Source organism: Sinohyriopsis cumingii, chromosome 2, assembly GCF_028554795.1.
Source record: "Sinohyriopsis cumingii isolate HCF-2022 chromosome 2, ASM2855479v2, whole genome shotgun sequence".
Taxonomy (NCBI): Eukaryota; Metazoa; Mollusca; class Bivalvia; order Unionida; family Unionidae; genus Sinohyriopsis; species Sinohyriopsis cumingii.
This window is the reverse complement of record NC_142962.1, coordinates 170,772,093-170,793,512: the sequence shown is the minus strand read 5'-3', so window position 1 is coordinate 170,793,512 and position 21,420 is coordinate 170,772,093. Positions and strand designations below refer to the sequence as shown.

Below are 21,420 nucleotides of genomic sequence, written 5' to 3'. Positions count from 1 at the left end.
TAATCATCTTACTAAAATCAGATTTAAAGTTGCCACAGGGAGACCATTCTGACAAATTTTATGGGAAGTTACCAAGCACATAGCTGATTTCCAAATCAGTTTGTATAGCTAATATTACTACAATCTGGATTTCTATTTGAACCATTATTTTATTTGGTGTAATACCATCTGGATCCCAACTTAAACTATAAATGTATCCTTTAATTAGTACAGTCTGGATCCCAGTTTAAAAATGAATGTATCCTGTAAGTACTACAGTCTGGATCTCTGTTATTTGCTAATGAGAACTATATGCAGTATTGTTAAGTTTATATGAATGGGGAACAAGCTCTTATTCCATAAACACATTTCTAATGTTTGGATCATGAGCTCAGATAGATTATAAAGAGATGTTCATTTCAAGCAGCAACACCATCTTCTAATACAGATGATGATGATGATAATGATAGTCATAAGGGCAATATTAATATATAATAATAAACAGTTTTCATAAAATGGTGATTCATTTATCAAATTGCTCTGAAGGTTGCTCACTTTTCCTTTTTTTTCAAGGAGGTAGAAATTACTACTTGCTGTTTTAGGAATCCAGGATGAATGAGGATGTTGGCACTTTTTCTTTTTGTGACATGAACATATGTACATATGAGTGGCTATAATTGAATTATCAAGAGTTACTATTTAATTGAATGTAAACGTTATTGGGTTTTCTATATTCTAAAATCATGATTTCCATTTGAACTGTAAATCTATTCTCTATACTACAAGCTGCTATTTAATTTAAATGTTATCATGTTTAGTGCCTTGATTTTGCTAGATTTTGTCTGATAATTTTCCAAAACAGTGATCTTGATGTGTGTCTATGTGTGATTTGTATTGTTAATATAGTTTTAATAATTTTTCAGTCATACTGCTATGCTGTCTGCAGTGTGGCAGTTTATAGTAATGTCTAGCATTGGTGCATCATGCCACAGACATGTAGCATCATGTCCGACCCAGTCACATTATCCTGACACCAGGCTGATCAGTCCTAACTCTAATTTCTTATTACTGAATGCCAAGCGAGGCAGCTGCTAGTATCATTTTTACAAGTCTTTGGTATGACTCTGCCAGGGTTCAAACCTGCAACCTCCTGCATCCAAAGCAGATGCACTAACCAGTTAGGCACATGAGCAGTCAGTATTTTGTTTTGGAGAAAATGGCAATATATAAGCTTAGCTTCACTTTCCGTCAAATCTAACACCCATCTTGGCAGAATTTATCCAACTTAATACAAGTAAAGAAATAAGATATTTTACTCAATAATTCATATTCCATCAAATCTAACACCCATCTTGGCACTGGCAGAATTTATCCAACTTAATACAAGCAAAGAAATCAGTTATTTTAATCAATATTTCACAGGTTTATAAGGTATAGATATTTTAGGCTTAACACCTGTTGCACTTCGATGTTATATGAATGGTCTTGAGTACTGTATAGCGCTTATGTGTTATTATGAATGGTCTTGACTACTGTATAGAACCTGTATGTTACATGAATGGTCTTGCCTACTGTATAGCACTTGTATTTTGAATGAATGGTGTTGACTACTGTATATCACTTGTATTTTGAATGAATGGTCTTGACAACTGTATAGCACTTGTGTTATATAAATTGTCTTGACTACTGTATAGCATTTAGATGTTATATGATCGGTCTTGCCTACTATATATCACTTGTATTTTGAATGAATGGTCTTGACTACTGAATAGCACTTATATTTTAAACGAATGGTCTTGACTACTGTATAGCACTTCTGTTTTGAATGAATGGTCTTGACTACTGTAGATCACTTGTATTTTGAATGAATAGTCTTGACTACTGTAGATCACTTGTATTTTGAGTGAATGGTCTTGACTACTGTATAGCAGCTGTATGTTATATGAACGGTCTTGACTACTATGTAGCACTTACATTTTGAATGAATGGTCTTGACTACTGTATAGCATTTCTATTTTGAGTGAATGGTCTTGACTACTGTATAGCACTTCTATTTTCAATGAATGGTTTCGACTACTCTATAGCATTGTTATGTTATATGAATGGTCTCGATTACTGTATAGCACTTGCAATAACTACAGCTTGAAAACTTTTGCAGTTTCCTCAAATGGAAAATTTGTAGGGTTTAATTTTGGCAGTATTTTCAATTTCTGCCAAAATAGGCAAAGTAGAACTTCCCCTTAACAAAAACTATTAGTGTAGTATAAAATTAAAAGTTTGAATTTACATAAAGTACACAACAGTTGGAGGCATTAAATATGAATTGATCATTTAATGCATCTGAGGCACATTGTGTAAAGTGATGAAACCCAGTAACATCCCATCAGTACAGATGAGACATGCTGTGTGAGTTGTTGATTTAAAGCTGAGTAACATCCAATCAGTGCATGTGAGTTGTTGATTTAAAGCTCAGTAACATCCAATCAGTGCATGTCAGTTGTTGATTTAAAGCTGAGTAACATCCAATCAGTGCATGTGAGTTGTTGATTTAAAGCTCAATAACATCCAGTCAGTGCATGTGAGTTGTTGATTTAAAGCTCAGTAACATCCAATCAGTGCATGTGAGTTGTTGATTTAAAGCTCAGTAACATCCAATCAGTGCATGTGAGTTGTTGATTTAAAGCTCAGTAACATCCAATCAGTGCATGTGAGTTGTTGATTTAAAGCTCAGTAACATCCAATCAGTGCATGTGAGTTGTTGATTTAAAGCTCAGTAACATCCAATCAGTGCATGTGAGTTGTTGATTTAAAGCTCATTGATTTGGAGCAAGTATTAGCTGTTCAAGTCAGGGCCGCTGTTCACATGTTTGTTTACTGGATTCTTTTCTATTAGTGGGAAACTAACAGATATTTTTTTTCAGGGCAAAGGTGACACAAAACCTTGGATACTGTGACTTGCACATCTTATACCATGTTAGGAAAAAATGAATGAAATGGACCACAGAATATAATTTTTCACTGACATATTTAAATATAAAGGAAGCAATTGTTATTTAATAACACTGAAAATAAAATCGAATGAAAATTGAACATATGTGTAAATATGGTAACTTTTGCATTAATTTTACTTGAAACAGTTCAAAGAAAACAGACTGGATTATTTAATGTGAAACCACTTGTCATTCTATTTTGATACTACATTTCAACAGACCAGTCTAAATTGAAAATAAATGATGCCAGATATATATTAAAAAATGGACCGTATCGATGTGACTGTTGGATGTTACATGACAAAAAAATGGTATTTGAGAGGGATTTTGTTAAACTTAAAAACATGTTGCACTGGACCGTTGTTAAGGAATGAACCATGTCAGGTCAAGGATGCTACAACAGTCATCATTTTCTGAACCTTACAACTATTCGTGAAAGTTACTGTAGTCATATAGACTAGTTAATGTGTTACGCACCTATGTCTTTTGTGTCTATACTCTTGTATTTAACTACGAATTGACATGGATTTGTGTCTATACTCTTGTATTTAACTGCTAATCCACATGGATTTGTGTCTATACTCTTGTATTTAACTACTAATCCACATGGATTTGTGTCTATACCCTTGTACTTAAATACAAATCCACATGGATTTGTGACAGCAATTTTAACTGCAGATCCAGGTAATTAGCAAAAAGTACGTTAAATAAAATATGTATGTTTTTTAAACAGTTTTCTGTAATTATCACATGTAAGATATATAGATTTCTCTTTTTATGCTCAGATTACACTTTTTGCCACTATATTAGTAATACTTTACACTTATAACTCTCCTGGGGGCTGGCGTGTGTGAACCTACAACAAAGCAGTTCAGGTTCACATTTAATACAATTTCCTGTTGATTGGGTACCCAGGTTACTGATCTTTTGGATTGATGGGTACCCAGTGGAAAATTTCCAAACATTTTGACATCTCTACTTACCATACAGTAACAGTAAGAACATTTTCCCTTATCATACCAATAAGGTACTGATGACAACCTCTATAACAGTAACATTTCCCCTTACCATACCAAAAGGATACTGATGACAACCTCTATAACAGTAACATTTCCCCTTACCCTACCAAAAGGATACTGATGACAACCTCTATCATGATAACAACATTTCCCCAAACCATACCAATAGGATACTGATGTCAACCTCTATAACAGTAGCAACATTTCACTTTCCATACCAATAGGATTCTGATGTCAGCCTCTATTAAATATACTTTGAATATTGCCAGTGAATAATTATTTTCATAGTTTATGTGTACCTTAAGGTAGCTTAGTTTCTTTTGTTAATTATTGAGTCACTATCATGAAATATTGACTTAATTATCATTAATTATTATGATTATTATTTTTATTATTAGAATCTTGATTTCAGATTCATGAATTGTTAAATCTATGGTGTTGCTAGATCTAACATTGCATTTTTATATATTGTTTTGCAGTCTATGATCATTGAGTATTTTTCCATTTCTAGGCGGCCCCTCACTAGTTTAGGAATAGACCTTGCCAGGGATCCAATTGTTGGTTCATCCAGCCGAGATTACCTGCAGGACAGGGGGCCAGATGTTGCACAGTATTCCTTTGTAAGTATACACTCCCACACAATGTCTTTGCCTTGAAATTAACCAGGGAAGTAGTTTTTCTTTCTCTGATGGAAGGTGTCTGATTGAACCACACATTAACCATTTAAGCATTTAAGTGTTTTCTTGGTGTTCTAACCAATGGTGTCTGTTCCAACCACACATTAGCCAGATTAATGTTTATTCTTGGTACTCTGACAAATGGGATTTGTTCCATTAACCTGGAAAAGTGTTTTTTCTTGGTGTTCTCACCAAAGGTGTCTGTTCCAACCATGCATTAACCAGGGAAGTGGTTTTTCTTGGTACTCAGAGGTGTCTGTTCCAACCACACACAGAGAAAAGTTGGTAAGTTTGTGAAAAGGTGAAGGGTGAAATATCTTTGAAAATATAAATCTACAAAGGTTATTGTTATATGCTCAGTTCTAGATGCTTCTTCATTCTCTTGAACTGAGACAAAGTTCTTTTATGGATTAGGAGATGATGCTTTAAACCCTGTTCTCTCAACACAATGTGGAGATTTTCTTCTTAAAAGATGTTACCCAATAATAAAATCTTAGGAGAACTACTGCAACCTCATAAAGCGAGCCCTCCCAGGTTAAAAAAGTTAGCCAAAAAGCTAAAAGTTATCTGCCCACCTAGGTGGCAGTCAAGCAGAGTAATCTCCCTTGATAATGGGATTGGCACATAATTCCATGAATATCCCAGTTAATACTTCTGCTCATTCCAAATAGCATGCTTTTGCCAAGAGGGATCTCACAAAAATCCTAATTTCTGGAAGTTCTTCACTTTTAAGTTGGAGGCGTCTTCACTTCAAAGGGAAGTATACTCATTCTAACTGTTCTTTCTTCCTATGATGACAAAGTTCTACCTTTACAATCAAATTACTTTCCCATCACTTGATAGTATTTACCTACTTGCACAGGTAGCCTATGCAATTTCACAATAGTTCTGGCTATAGATTTATTTGTTTGTGCGTGCGTGCAAGTCTGTAGAGGGCTATAGAAAATGCTTAACATGTGTTTAATTTCTGCTAAGACCGGATACTTACAGATAAGTTTCCTATACCAATGCATTTAGCATCTGGGCACCAAGTTTCACTGAATTTTCTTGCACAGGACCTCATTAAGAGCCTTCCTACAGGTCATAATTTGAATTGATATATATTGATGCTTCGTTGCCTTTATCAGGCCATCTGCTAGTACATTAGAGTCATAAACATGACACTTTATGATACTTTATTAAATTTACCTGTATAGAACATCATTGGATCTATTCCTAGATGGTAAATTGTCTCATAATGGATATTGTAGCACTACATTGTATGGTTCTTCAGTTTCTTTATTATGTGCAGGCTTTTGTATGTAATATAGGAAACGTTTTTATATCACAGTATAGCTTCCTCTCTGGTCAGATAAGTGCGGGTCAGTTTTTCTTTACATGGTTTGCTTATTAGCATCCTGCTCATGCAGTGTTAATATGAGTGACACTTGAGTGATCTTTATCTGCATAGGCATCTAAACAATTGGCTTTCTATGGGTAAGCTGTTACTAGAATTGATTTATTGTTTTTCAGTTGGTACATGTAAGTACAATACTCGATGTTTCAGTGGTCCTACCTGGACAGGCAGTCAAATTCACTTGCCTACAGGTCATTTGTGACTTGAATTGTTTATTTAGCATCCACTTCTACTTATTAATACTGATGATAATTTTCTACCTGCACAGGTTACATGCACACCACTACAGATGTTTGTCATAGGGTTTCTTACAAGTTCAAAGCAATACACTCACTACAGTAAATGTATAAACGGTCTGCCCTATTTTGTCTTGCAGATTTAGGTCATGGGTGAAACCTGCCTGACAACCACTGGTTGTCATTTCATTCCTGCAGTACATGTCAGACTTGCCTGTTATGGACAGAAGTCAGTCATAGCTTGAGGATGAAAACATTGCTTGCACATAAGGGCCCAGACCATATCATTTCTAGGCAGTGTGATGGAGAACAGCAACAAGCATCAGTTACTGTCTCATATATCAGAATTATGGACCAGACACACAGACTAATATCCTGTACCCCAGCCAATACTCAAGAACTGGACAATGTCATGCCAGCCAAGAAGGCCATCTTTATTCACAACCGGACATGGCCATATAACTGATCACAATGGGCCATGACCACAATCGATTTACAGTATCAACCACCAGAAAATGAACTTGTCCAGTTCCATGACTTGCATAGTGCTGCCAAGCTCTTCCCAAGTATGATGCCCAGTTTAGTGCTGTTATACCAACAAACTGACTTCATGAAACCAGTTATACATGGATTAGTCAGCCTCAGATAGTACTGCTACCCAGTCTATACAGGTACTCTCTTGGATCAATCTAACCACATAGTCCTACTAGGCACTTCCTGTGGAAGCCATACAGTTTATATAGACACCCTCATGGATCATTGGATCAGTCTTACCCACAATAGTACCTCAAAACACTTCCAGCATATGATGTCCATCTTGGGACCTCAATTTTCATTGGAATGGCCAAATGTATACACATCTAGACATCTTGGAATCTGAACTTGATACAGGAATCAAAGGTATCCAAGTGTCTCTTCATCTTGATTACTCAGCTAAAATAGGTAATACATGACCAACCAGGTCAGTATACTAAAATAGGGAATACATGACCAACCAGGTTAATATAGGAAGGCAGTGGAATATAATCTCATTGGTTCATGCCAGAATTCTTTCTTCCAGTCAAGACAGCCATACCGGAATAGCTAACTTTCTTGGCTCTTTGATGAGAAACAGTTAGAAACCATCACAGTTAAACTTGCCATTCCATGAACACTAGCACACTGAACTAACAAAGAAGAGAGGACGTCATGCAAATCAAGGACCTGTCTGATCTATTCATTTGGCTTTCGCCTGGCCAATGGCACTGGACCTTTGCCCAGGTGGACTTTTCATGGGGATTAACCTGGCTGAATGAGACACCAATTGAACAGCTGTCAAGAGCTTAATTAGTTCACTTATCATACCAGTCCTGCCTCCTTGCTACTTTGACAGTCAGCAGGCAAAATCAGTGATATATTTCTTGGTGAACCCATCTCTTACAGTTCCATCCAACGTGATGAATCAATATTATTTATGAAGCACCCCCACTTGCAAGAGCATCACTGACTCACCTTTCATACAAGACCTGCTTCCTCATTTGCATTAGTGATGCAGAATCAGTGAAATACATGCAGTATCAGTGGATGCAGTTCTGACAAGAAGACTGATCAGTTCCACTCATTGCCAAAAACAGGCTCCCATTGATGGGCAAGCAGATATTTGTAATGAAATCACTGTCTACTCTGGACACTTCAGCTCAATACCACATACAAGATCCAGTACAAGCTTTGAAGTGGTATCTTAAAATGACATGGCCATTGTGTCAAGGGAAATCATGCTTTTTTTGCCTCTCAAATGGGAGCAGGAAGATATATCAGTATAGACTCTTTCATTAAGTAGGTTGTTTGCTCTGCATATGAAGAAATAACCCTAGCTTAATGAATTTGTTGTCATTTCAGCTCGCAAGGTTAGAGCATTTGCCACAAGCATAACATTTGAATGGAGCTATTCTCTGACTGATATGATTGAGGTCAGTGGATCGAGATCAGAGTCAACATTCTCCAGTTTTAATCGAAGACATCTTTCATCCCAAAGGGTTTAACATGATCTGGTATGACCTATAGTCATGGCACAACAGGTCCCCTTTCCAGGTCGTTTGACAGCTTCATATGACATGGCTTCACTTTTGCTAGATCTGTGTGTGAGGGAAAATTTTCTGTTTTTGAAGCTGCTTCCCAACAGATGTAGTCTTTCCCAGTCAGGTTATCTAGAAGCTGTCTCACAAATCTGGCATCTCTGGGTAAGGAGATGTTATCTCCCTCCACCTCTTTATCTATTTTCCTAAGGTATTATGAAATGGGTAATGTATTCAAAGAAGGAACTAAGTTTTTGTAGTAGAATACTTACCCAATCACAATACACATATAACCCTACCAGCCTCCCTGCAGTTACTTCCATATAGAAAGCATGCCTTCCACACTAGTAGTAACTGAGACTGGGAGGATTGGATTTGTAAGGTAGTCATAGTACTCCTAAGGTATTATTATGGGGTAAGTATTTGTGAATAAACATTCTTTACTTAAAAAAATTAGTTTCTTTCCTAAATTTTATATGTTGCATCAGCTAGATTACTTAACTTTTCTACCAACAACATTGAAAGCACTTCATGGTTTGACATACAATTTGTCTGACTATACCTTTTGATTCAGCTGTTAAGAAAGTTTTGTGCTTGTTACAAAGGTTTTTAGCTTGGATTCTGTAAATATCTAAAAACACTGTCAAATACTACATTTTTGTTCTACTGTATACCTTGTATTTATGTTTGGACTTATTGATTTTTGTTCCCTTCATTTTGAATTAAGATACAAGTCCCAGGTATCTTAACTTTTGTTTTGATAAATAATCTTGTAATCCAAAACAAAATTCAGCATGATGTTTAAGAATTCACAATAATTTCATTATTATCACCCAATACAGCAAACAGATGAAAAATTGGCAAAAGTTTATATATATATAAAGAGATAACTGAAAATACACATCAATGGAATATTGAAGTGTTGCAGCACTAGGCTTTAATCATATTCATTAATTTAAACATCCCTGTCTGGATGTACACAAAGATGGACATGTTTCATTTGGCTGGAATCATAGGATTAGGTGAAGATTAAGGCTCTGTCACAACTCTGTGGTCTCAAATATAGTAACATAAAGAAGTACAAACTAACAAGTTTTGCAATATTGAACAAATAATTTATTTCCCTTTAATACAAAGTGAAAAATGTAAAAACAACTTACAGTATTGCAAATTAAATCCCAAATAATCCTAGAATTTGTAACACAAATCCTAATGATTAAAGGTCTGAATAAATTTTATTGGTATTCCAAAATCAACCCAATGCTGGAAGTGTTGATGTGCTTCTGATTTCCTGTGTTTTAGTGATGTGCCAACAGTCTTTTGTTGAATCATAATAATACAATCTAAGAATATAACCCTATTTGTAGTTCACTATAAATCCAAGTCTCTATTTCCAAGAATGTTATTTTTGAGCACCAGTCCAGATGAAATTCCTGGACACAACAATAATACAACTAATTCTACTCAGATCTTAAAGCACAAATGAATAAATTCTATATAAGCAAGATTACATAATCCTCTACTTGACCTTTGGTCACAATTAGCATTTCTAAATTTTTTTTATTACCTAATGGAAAATTTCATTCTGGAAGGTTCCATATGTTTACAAGATAAAATCTTAATTATAATTAGAAGGTCCATTACTAAAATGTGGCAAACAACAGGGCATTTCAAAGGGGATTTCCAATGTTCTGGAATCAGATTGAGATACCTTTGTTGCTGATGAAACCGAAATCAATGATTCAGGTTAGGTAGAAAATGAAATTTATTTTGGACAAGGTCAAGTCCAAAATACAGTTATCTGTAGCATATAATGAATGGAAAAAAAAACAGAAACAGCGCACCTTTAGTATTCATAACGGCTCATATTACATGTCCTCTCATCACATAGAAAGCTTCTACTTCATGGGTGATAGATCATCAATTTACACTCTGTCTCTCCTCATCAACTTGGTTCTTGCATCTTGTTGCTTCATCCCACTTGAAATAACATGGAATAAGAAAGAAAAATAAATAATGCAGATTAACATCATTTCTTTTGTTGTAATGTTGACATACATTTTCTACAAATGACCTAAATATAATTATACTGAACATTTTTTTAGATCATGTGGCTGTATTTCCTACATCTTAAATTCATTTTCATGCAGTAACACATTGATTTAAAAGTGGTGAAGCTATTTATTTCTTTGAGTTCATTAGTAAACAGGAAGTTGAGAAGCACTAACAGCTTTATAAACAGTAGTTTTATGCTCCGTGAATAGAGATAAAATATCTGCTATTATTAGCGTTCCATGTAGCCCAGCAGTAATGACAGCAATCTTCCCATCTGTTCAGTTTGGTTTCCTTATAATAATTTTTCCACTGTTCAGGTTGTTCAATTTTCAGCCCTTTATCATTATTTAGTGGAGTAATGGCTCCTGATTACCCTGGCAAAAGTTGTATGATATTTCCAATACGAGACAACTTGTAAGTAGTGAAAGTAATGAGGATTGTATACTTTTTATGTAAAATACCAATAATAATAATACCAATAATAATAATAACAATAATAATAATATTATTATTAATATTAATAATAATAATATTAAAGACTTTATTTTCAGAGGGTGACTCAGTGAGGTACAAATGAAAAACTATCATACCTTGAGGCCCTCTATTATGTACATGTAAGATACAGGCTAATGATAATAGATTGACACACACACACACAAATGTGCATTAAAAGGGCAAAATTTCAAAGTACCCAAACCAAAAAAGGAGCTATTCAAATACAGCTTTCAATTTTCAGGTGTGCTTGTTTGGAATAACATTCCACTTGATATTAAATCAGCTCCAAGTATCTCTTCCTTTCTCAATAGGTGTATTAGATGGATGAAACAATTTAAAATATAATGTACTTATTAACGTACATGTTACAACACTAACCTCCTGTGCTTCATTTTCATTTCTGCAGCAATGTAGCATTTATGTAAATATTTGTTTATATACTGTGTATTTGCTTTTTTTGTGGGGGCTGTGTGTGTTAGAGAGATTTATTTATTGCAGTGGATTTGTTGCTGAATTCGTGGTGAGCTCAGTTATTGACCATCATAAATTGTGTTTATGTGTCTGTGTGTGTGTGAGAGAGAGAGAGAGAGATAGATATTGCTGTGGATTTTCTTGTAAATTAGTGTTGAGCTCAGTTATTGACCTACACATGTTACCTAAAGTTTTACCTCAGTCAATTGCTTAATTGCTGTATCCAGCCTAAATTCATAATCATTGGGTAAGACATGTTAACAGATGATTGGATAATTATGTGATGTGATAGTTTTGATTAACTGTTGGTGTGGGCATTATACCAAACACTATTTAATTGTGGCATCATAACATGATGTGCTTTCAAGCATGATGCTGTTGTACACACAGTTGCAACAAACACCTGTAGGAGTTAATCCTTTTGCAATCTCTTCTTAAAATAAATACTAGTTTTAACAGTGTTATTTAGTCTATAATATGTTAATTGGATTGGATTTCAGTACCATTTAACAGAGGAACCAGTGTATAAATATGGTAACTATTCTACTTCTAAATGCATGTGTAAATTCAGGACCAAAATTACCCAGTGACTAAACACATTGAAAGACCAAAATGACTTAGTATTGAAGCAGTCAAGCAGTGTATTACTGGTCTGAACAAGTTTTATTCTAATTCATGCTTGAGTTATCATAATTTTACTATAATGCATAATGAATATTATAGATCATTGTTCTTGTTTAATCTTTAAAAAAGGTAAGAACCTACATAAACTACAAAGAAAAGTTATGATGAAGGTTTGCCATAATGATGATTTATTTCTTTTTTAGCTTAGTTATATTTACACATTTAAGTTTTAAAAAAAGATTATTTTTTTAACATGTGAGCCATATGACCAGCAAATGTATCCTTGGACAATATGACCTCATCATTGAGGATTGTCATAACACTGATGTATTCAAACCATTACATTACAAATAATATTGTTATTGTCATAACACTGATGTATTCAAACCATTGCATTACAAATAATATTGTTATTGCCATAACACTGATGTATTCAAACCATTGCATTACAAATAATATTGTTATTGTCATAACACTGATGTATTCAGACCACTGCATTACAAATAATATTGTTATTGTCATAACACTGATGTATTCAGACCATTGCATTACAAATAATATTGTTATTGTCATAACACTGATGTATTCAGACCATTGCATTACAAATAATATTGTTATTGTCATAACACTGATGTATTCAGACCATTGCATTACAAATAATATTGTTATTGTCATAACACTGATGTATTCAAACCATTACATTACAAATAATATTGTTATTGTCATAACACTGATGTATTCAGACCACTGCATTACAAATAATATTGATGATCTTTGTGAGGAATAGAGTGTCTTTTTAAAAACACACAAAATCTAAAGATGTGAATTTTATGACTGAAAAGACATTTTCAAAAACTACTTGCTCTGCTTGGTCATTTTCACTTCCTGGATTTCAGAGTTAAATTGTAAATAAAGAGCTGATAACTTGTTTTGATTTTACATATTTGGTAATTCATTCATTGCACTTTTAGAAACGTACTGTCTAGTCAGGCAAAATTAATTTTCCCTATTTTAATAACTGCTGAAGATTGTGTATTTTATTCAAGCTGATTGTTTTAGCACATGGTATCAGTCATTCTGGTCAACTGTGTGCTTAGATCATGTACAGTTTCCATAAGTACAGTTACAGTACATGAAAGTAACAACAGTATGTCAACATTCTCTTCACTGTGCATGTTGCAATGCAAACAAATTCACCTTACACCTTTCATCCTCTCAGAAGTTCATAATATCTGAAGAGTTCACCCTAATTATGTTTGACTAATTTAATGAGATAGCAATTTTAATTGTTATCAAAAAGTTTATTAAACAGCTCACAGAAATGTACACAACTTCATGTCATTTGTAGTAATAAACACTGTCATCACCTGCACTGTCCCAGACACTATAACTAGATTGAGTGAAAAAATAAACCAAACCAAAAGAATGGAAAAAAGGTGTACTGTCTTTTGAACTTGCACGTTAGATTTTTGAAACAAAATTAAGATTAGTCGAAGGCCACAACTTTAAAGTTCTTAGCTAATATAGACCCAGATGATATTTGGATTTCAGCACCTTTCATGTATTGTAAGTGTGTCATCATGTCCAATGACTGTTAAGCCTATGTCTTGTGTCACCATGTCCAAGGACTGTTAAGCCTTCAACAGTTGTCATGTGTCATCATGTCCAAGGACTGTTAAGCTTGCAACAGTTGTCATGTGTCATCATGTCCAAGGACTGTTAAGCCTTCAACAGTTGTCATGTGTCATCATGTCCAAGGACTGTTAAGCTTGCAACAGTTGTCTTGTGTCATCATGTCCAAGGACATGTGCAACAGTTGTCAAAAAAACTCCACTTAGCTGAAACTATTTAGGTTCCGATAGAGATGATTATGGGCATTGCTGTGATGGCTGATTGGCACTTTTTCATTTGAATAGATAGGACATGTCACACTTATGATGATTACCATGAAATCGAATTAAAAGATAATATAAGAATTTCACTTGATGAGACTTTTTTATTGTTATTTATTTCTTACAGTATTGCCACATGCAACATTTTCATTGATTTATATTTTCCCATATATTGCATTATTTACTGAGAAATTTGTTTTTGTCTTATGATTCCTCATTAAACTTTGTAAATTTCCTGATTATTCCAAATTCCCATGCACTGCCTAGCTAAAACGATAGATTACATATTAAACACAGACATTTGAGTATGAGAAAGGTGAAACATTAAATGTGTTGAATCAGTTTTGGACTTTTTGTAAATGACAAGGACAACTACACACTGTAATTATTTTGCATATTGGAAAGTTTTTTTTACCATGATGTAAATAACAGGACAGTCAAGTTACCATTAATTTACAGAGTATTATTCTCCTTTTTTCTTAGAAGTAATTTTTGAGTAAGTATGTAACTTACTCATTATTTCGGTGAATTATTTAACAAGACATAAATGTAAACTTGGTTCCAGCAGATTGATTTCTTTCGCAATTAAATAAAGACTAAAGTTTTACATTTGTAAAAAAAACATAAACATGGAAGTGTTTTGCTCATTTCTGTATCAAGCTGAAAAGTGGTTGCTTCAGAGTGTGATTGTACAATTAATCCAGATTATATGTTTGCAGTTTTGTAGTTTTGAGCTTGTCAGTGAATTGCATGTATATTTTGTTGCATGCACTATCAGGACGATTTGAATGTAGGCAGGAAGACAACACAGAAATCTTCACTCCATTTCCTGGACGACAGTGTCACCAACTATGACAAACTCAGGAAACCAGGTCAGTGTTTCAGAGGTTAGGGTCCACTTAAAGGTTTTAAAGTTAAATTTAATTTCCAGTTTCTTCATTTTCTTAAATGCCAAACAATTACAGATTGTACAAATAGGAAATTTCCTTACAAGTTTTACATGGTACATTTTTGACAGCTATCAGTTATTTTAGCTGCCTTATAGTACTTGTAAGGTATAGTATAGGAAAGTGCTATCAATAGTTAAAGGAGGAAGGTTATTTAAGAAATAAAACATCTACATAGTGAAAGTCCAGCTTCCAATTGTCACATTTTTTAGAACTATAATTACCAAACAAAATTAATGATGTCTAATAATATTTTATTTTGGGGTTTAATTGTTTTTAAATGATAGTATATTATGCCATTCAATTTGTTGTACAGTAAATGATGGGTAATAGCTATGCTTAGTTTTGTAGAAGGTTTGTCTTGTTAACTTAATATTTTGTCAGTTCTTCTATTGTAATCTAATTGTTGGTTCATTGGTTTTTAATGGTGCATTTAACACGTTATTGGCTACCAAGGAAATCATAGCTAAGTGTCCTTCCCAAAGACGCACTGAGGCAGCCAGCCGAGTATGGTTTGGTAAGATATTGAACCTTCAGCTCTTGGATTAAGGGTTCATCACTCTACCTACTGAGCTATGATGGATCCCTTACAATCTGACCAGCTGGGAGAAACAAGGATATGTTAACATCTGCAGCTGACCTCAAGTTTGAATATTTACTGACTAATAAAATGTTTAATGAATTTGTTTTTTGTTAGGTTTCACAGAACATTAATTGAAAATCAATTAACATTACATTTTTATAACAAACTGCAGGTCTCTGCATAAAGAGAAAAGAAAAGGAAAAGTTCCCAGTCTTTTACTGATCAGTATTATATTGTACAGATTTTAGATCTCCCAAGAAGACAACCTTTGGAGAGACAACTGTTGGAACAGAGGTAAGGTCTTTCATTGACCCAGAAACAAATGAGGAAAGCAATATAGTATATTTACACATTTGAATTATAAATTACAGAGTGAAAGGAAATTGAGGAAATTGAGAGCAGTCAACTTAAGTGTCAAAATTGTGTCCAACACACCAGAAGCTTCCATTTATTAGAAAATATTAGAAAATATAAAATGTAATTAACACAAAATGTTCCTGTCTGATTAGTGGATGACTACAGAACCTCTGCCGTACAATTCTTTGAACTCACCTGGCAATAAGACCAAGTTAGTTTATGGTATAGTTCTTTGTCCATTGTTCTTCATCTGTCATGTGTAGTGCACTGTAACATTTATGTTAGTCCTTTGTCCATTGTGTTTTATCTGTCATGTGTAGTGCACTGTGTCATTTATATTAGTCCTTTGTCCTTTGTGTGTCATTTATGTTAGTCCTTTGTCCTTTGTGTATCACTGTGTCATTTGTGTTAGTCCTTTGTCCTTTGTGTGTCATCTGTTGTGTGGTGCACTCTGTCATTTATGTTAGTCCTTTGTCCATTGTGTGTCATCTGTCATGTGTAGTGCACTGTGTTATTTGTGTTAGTCCATTGTCATTTGTGTGTCATCTGTCCTGTGTAGTGCATTGTGCCATTTATGTTAGTCTTTTGTCCATCATGTGTCACTGTGTCATTTGTGTTAGATCTTTGTTCTTTGTGTGTCATCTGTCATGTAGTGCATTTTGTCATTTATGTTTGTCCTTTGTGTGTCATCTGTCATGTGTAGTGCACTGTGTCATTTATGTTAGTCCTTTGTCCCTTGTGTGTATCTGTTTTGTGTAGTGCATTGTGTCATCTATTCACAAGTTTTCATTTGAGTTCTTCTCAAAAACTGCTCAGCAAACCATGACCAAATTGGACAGAAAACAACTTGGCATGTAGGCCTTTCATTCTGTGACAGATGGTATTGATGTGCCATTAGAAGATCATTGAAAAACTGGATAAACCTGGAAACAGTTGTTTTCATAACATATGCAATGACCAGCATTGGAAGAAATTTCTTACAAAATGCATCCCACTGATCCAGATTTTTTGGGCTAACTGCTCATGCATTTGTCTATTGACCATCTGTCAGACAGGAATGATTGCAGTCCTCATGAGCCTCTTGTTGTCTTTTAGGCATTCATCTGTGACATAGGCTAGGTCCAGGTTCTTGACAAAAATTAAAATAAGAATGATGATAATGGTGATGATTTAATAAGGATAAAATAAGTAGCATATAAACAGATCTCGCAAGTTGACCTCAAAAATTTAATATATGTACAAACAAATAAAAATCAAATACATGAAGGAAGTAAACAGAAAGAATTATGTTAAAAAGGTAGTAAGGATTGATAAATATAAAACCTGTACATATAGAATATATAGATATAAACTACATACATGTACACAAATTCACATACATTCACATTGTTTATTCACACATACACATGTATGAAGAATGACATCATAGTTTGGTTGGCATTTGCCATGAATACAAATCTTTGTATACTGTTTTTGGTGACTCGATAAATTTTAAAAAAAGTAGAAGCAGGAGGCTTTTTTTGATCCAGATTATTGGTGTCTGGAAGTAATATGGATTAATCATTCTGTTTTAATTTTGAGGGTCCCGTAGATTTTTTTGAGTCAGGTTGGTAGGTGCTATTGAGTTTGAGTGTTGGACAGTTTCTCCAAGAAGCCATGTACTTCATTTTTACATAGCCTTCAGATCTGGCATGGATTTCACCAATTTAACTTCAATCTGGACTCAAATATAGTCTAAAATCCATTTATTTGATTGAATTATTGACTTAATTACAACCAGTAAAATGTTTTAAGACTGAAAGTTTATGACACTCGGGTGACAATAAGGTCTGATGACCTACATTCACAGACGGCCTTCTCTTATGCTTATCACCTTGCATGCATGATATTATCTCATGCCTGTATTAAATATCGTTGTTATGCATGCACGATATTATCTCCTGCCTGTATTTAATATCGTTGTTATGCATGCATGATATTATCTCCTGCCTGTATTTAATATCTTTGTTAGGCATGCATGATATTAAACTCCAGTCTCAGTTTGATATAGTGGCTATGTTCTTTCCATTTATATCTTGCCTCTATTTAATATTGTGGGTATAAATTAATGATATTATCTCCTGCTTCAGTGTGATCTGGTGGTTATGCATGTATGAATAAAAAATCTTGCAATCTGTGTGAGTCTTTACTTTTTTGAGTCAAATATTTGTTACTGATAGACTGTTACACTATCCTGAAAAACTCTGTTATGACCCTCAGTGCTCCTAGGTTTTTTTTTTTGTAACTTTGATGACTCTTTTCTTTACATTGTAGTACATGTATATATAGACAAACATGGTCAGCAGTACTGATGTATTTTTCAATAACCCCAGTCCCCTTCATAACAATCAGAGTTTAAAATTGGATTCAAGACAATACAAAGTACAAACAAGATGAAACAATAACAAAGCAAAAATGTCAAAATAAAAATATGTACATTGAAAAACTACATTAACATAAATTAGTATTCCTGATTGCCTTTTTTCTGGAGAAGTTATAATTTCTCATGTTATAAAAATGACAGTTACATTTTTTACCTGTACACCAGCTTTTGGCTTTTCACTACACATACCCAGAATGATAATCTATGTCATTGATAATGAGGTATTATGAACTTGTGAGCTATGATAGTATTTACTTGAAACTCAAAGTGTGAAACTGAAAAATCATGTTCCTTATGATTTGACAATCCATTTTGTAATATACCATATCTTCCTTGCTTTATTAAATAAATACACATAGAGCAATTGGTTTTGTCAAGTACGCTATTGTTGGGCTCTGCTTGATATGGTACTCAATGTTTTTTAATATTGTATGACCAATTAGCACTATTAAATCAGTTTAAGGTATTATGCATTTAAAAAAAGAAAATAAGACCATAAAATGTATTCATAAAATGTGTATTTCTGTAATATTTAAATTATTTTTCCCATTTACTGACTTTGAGGTTGTTGTTGGTGAACAACCTGGATAGGTCAGCTATATATATGTGAGACAGTGCTTTTTTTCTTGGTTTTTTTTTGTTGGCTTTAATGTGCCTTCATTAACATGCTGAAGAAATTGGAGCTAAGTGCTGTACCCAAGGGCACACAAGGCAGCTGACCTGTGCTATCCTGGGTGGGCATGGAACCCATGACCCTTGGATTACAGGTCCAACACTGTTACACCTGAGCTACCATGGCCTACAGTGCTATATTGTACATGTTCATTTGTTATATGTCACAGGATTATTGAAGACAATGCTATGTTGTACAGGTCAATTTGTTATATGTCACAGGCTTATTGAAGACAATGCTATGTTGTACAGGTCAATTTGTTATATGTCACAGGCTTATTGAAGACAATGCTATGTTGTACAGGTCAATTTGTTATATGTCACAGGCTTATTGAAGACAATGCTATGTTGTACAGGTCAATTTGTTATATGTCACAGGCTTATTGAAGACAATGCTATGTTGTACAGGTCAATTTGTTATATGTCAGGCTTAATAAAGACAGCACTTTGTGTGTTGTAAATGTTAATTTGTTATTTTTCGCAGGCTTAATGAAGACAGTGCTATGTTGTACATGTTAATTTGTTATTTTTCACAGGCTTATTGAAGACAGCACTATGTTGTAAAGGTTAATTTGTTGTATGTCACAGGCTTCATGAAGTTGGGTAAATGTAGATAACTGTATGGCAACTATTATTGTTGTAAAATTGTTGGTTGAGTTTTAAAATAGTCAATCATCCAAGCCTTTGTTAATCTGGATGAAATTCAGTTAGGTTAATCTAATGCAAACCGTGTGCTTTCATATGTGTATCTTTAACATTTAATGTCTTTATATACATTATTTTCATTTCAGTCATAATCTTAGTCACTTACACTGAATAACTAGTAGTATACAACAGTATTAATACACAGCATGCATGCAGTCATAATTTTAGTCACTTACACTGAATAACTAGTAGTATACAACAGTATTAATATAGTATGCATCATAATCTTAGTCACTTACACTGAATAACTAGTAGTATACAACAGTATTAATATAGTATGCAGTCATAATCTTAGTCACTTACACTGGATAACTAGTAGTATACAACAGTATTAATATAGTATGCAGTCATAATCTTAGTCACTTACACTGGATAACTAGTAGTATACAACAGTATTAATATAGTATGCAGTCATAATCTTAGTCGCCTACACTGAATAACTAGTAATATACAACAGTATTAATACAGTATGCATCATAATCTTAGTCACTTACACTGAATAACTAGTAGTATACAACAGTATTAATGTAGTATGCAGTCATAATCTTAGTCACTTACTGGATAACTAGTAGTATACAACAGTATTAATATAGTATGCAGTCATAATCTTAGTCACTTACACTGGATAACTAGTAGTATACAACAGTATTAATATAGTATGCAGTCATTATATTAGTCACTTACACTGGATAACTAGTAGTATACAACAGTATTAATATAGTATGCAGTCATAATCTTAGTCACTTACACTGGATAACTAGTAGTATACAACAGTATTAATATAGTATGCAGTCATAATCTTAGTCGCCTACACTGAATAACTAGTAATATACAACAGTATTAATACAGTATGTATTTTCAGTCCATTATAAGTTTTAGTTTTTTCAGTCTTTTAGTGCAAGAGACAGTTGCCAGAATGATCTGTACAAAAACAGGTTCATAACATCTTTTATAAAAAAAAATAATAAAAGTTGCTTTGAGGTAAATATTCATGTTAGCCTTGGTTGAAATCCACCTGCTCTAGATCTGCCTATATGTCCTTCATCAGGTCAGCATCACTGCCTATATGTCTTTCATCAGGCCAGCATCACTGCCTATATGTCCTTCATCAGGCCAGCATCACAGCCTTTATGTCCTTCTTCAGGCCAGCATCACAGTCTTTATGTCTTTCATCAGGCCAGCATCACTGCCTTTATGTCTTTCATCAGGCCAGCATCACTGCCTATATGTCTTTCATAGGTCAGCAGCACAGCCTTTATGTCTTTCATCAGGACAGCATCACTGCCTATATGTCCTTCATCAGGCCAGCATCACTGCATATATGTCCTTCATCAGGCCAGCATCACTGCTTATATGTCCTTCATCAGGTCAGCATCACAGCCTATATGTCCTTCATCAGGACAGCATCATTGTCTATATGTCCTTCATCAGGCCAGCATCACTGCCTATATATCCTTCATCAGGCCAGCGTCACTTCCTATATGTCCTTCATCAGGCCAGCATCACTGCTTATATGTCCTTCATCAGGTCAGCATCACAGCCTATGTGTCCTTCATCAGGCCAGCATCACAGCCTTTATGTCTTTCATCAGGCCAGTATCCCTGCCTTTATGTCTTTCATCAGGCCAGCATCACTGCCTATATGTCTTTCATAGGCCAGCATCACAGCCTTTATGTCTTTCATCAGGACAGCATCACAGCCTATATGTCCTTCATCAGGCCAGCGTCACTGCATATATGTCCTTCATCAGGCCAGCATCACTGCTTATATGTCCTTCATCAGGTCAGCATCACAGCCTATATGTCCTTCATCAGGCCAGCATCACAGCCTATATGTCCTTCATCAG

At 34.3% G+C, this 21,420-nt stretch overlaps 1 protein-coding gene across 7 annotated transcripts in view; it reads left to right on the top strand.

The window, feature by feature from the left end:
- The window catches only part of LOC149806290 (centrosomal protein of 112 kDa-like), a 126,831-nt gene that overhangs the window by 11,338 nt on the left and 94,073 nt on the right, over nucleotides 1-21,420 (top strand). For 6 of the 7 annotated variants that reach the window (XR_016419885.1, XR_016419887.1, XR_016419884.1 and 3 more), the window contains 3 exons: nucleotides 4,500-4,608; nucleotides 14,667-14,760; nucleotides 15,660-15,712. Coding sequence is in view for 3 of the 7 variants with exons in the window: in XM_089951232.1 (XP_089807358.1) it covers nucleotides 4,500-4,608; nucleotides 14,667-14,760; nucleotides 15,660-15,712 (256 nt within the window). In the remaining 4 variants the exon portion in view is untranslated. The remainder of the gene's footprint in view (nucleotides 1-4,499; nucleotides 4,609-14,666; nucleotides 14,761-15,659; nucleotides 15,713-21,420) is intronic. The other variant, XM_089951233.1, reaches the window with a different exon arrangement.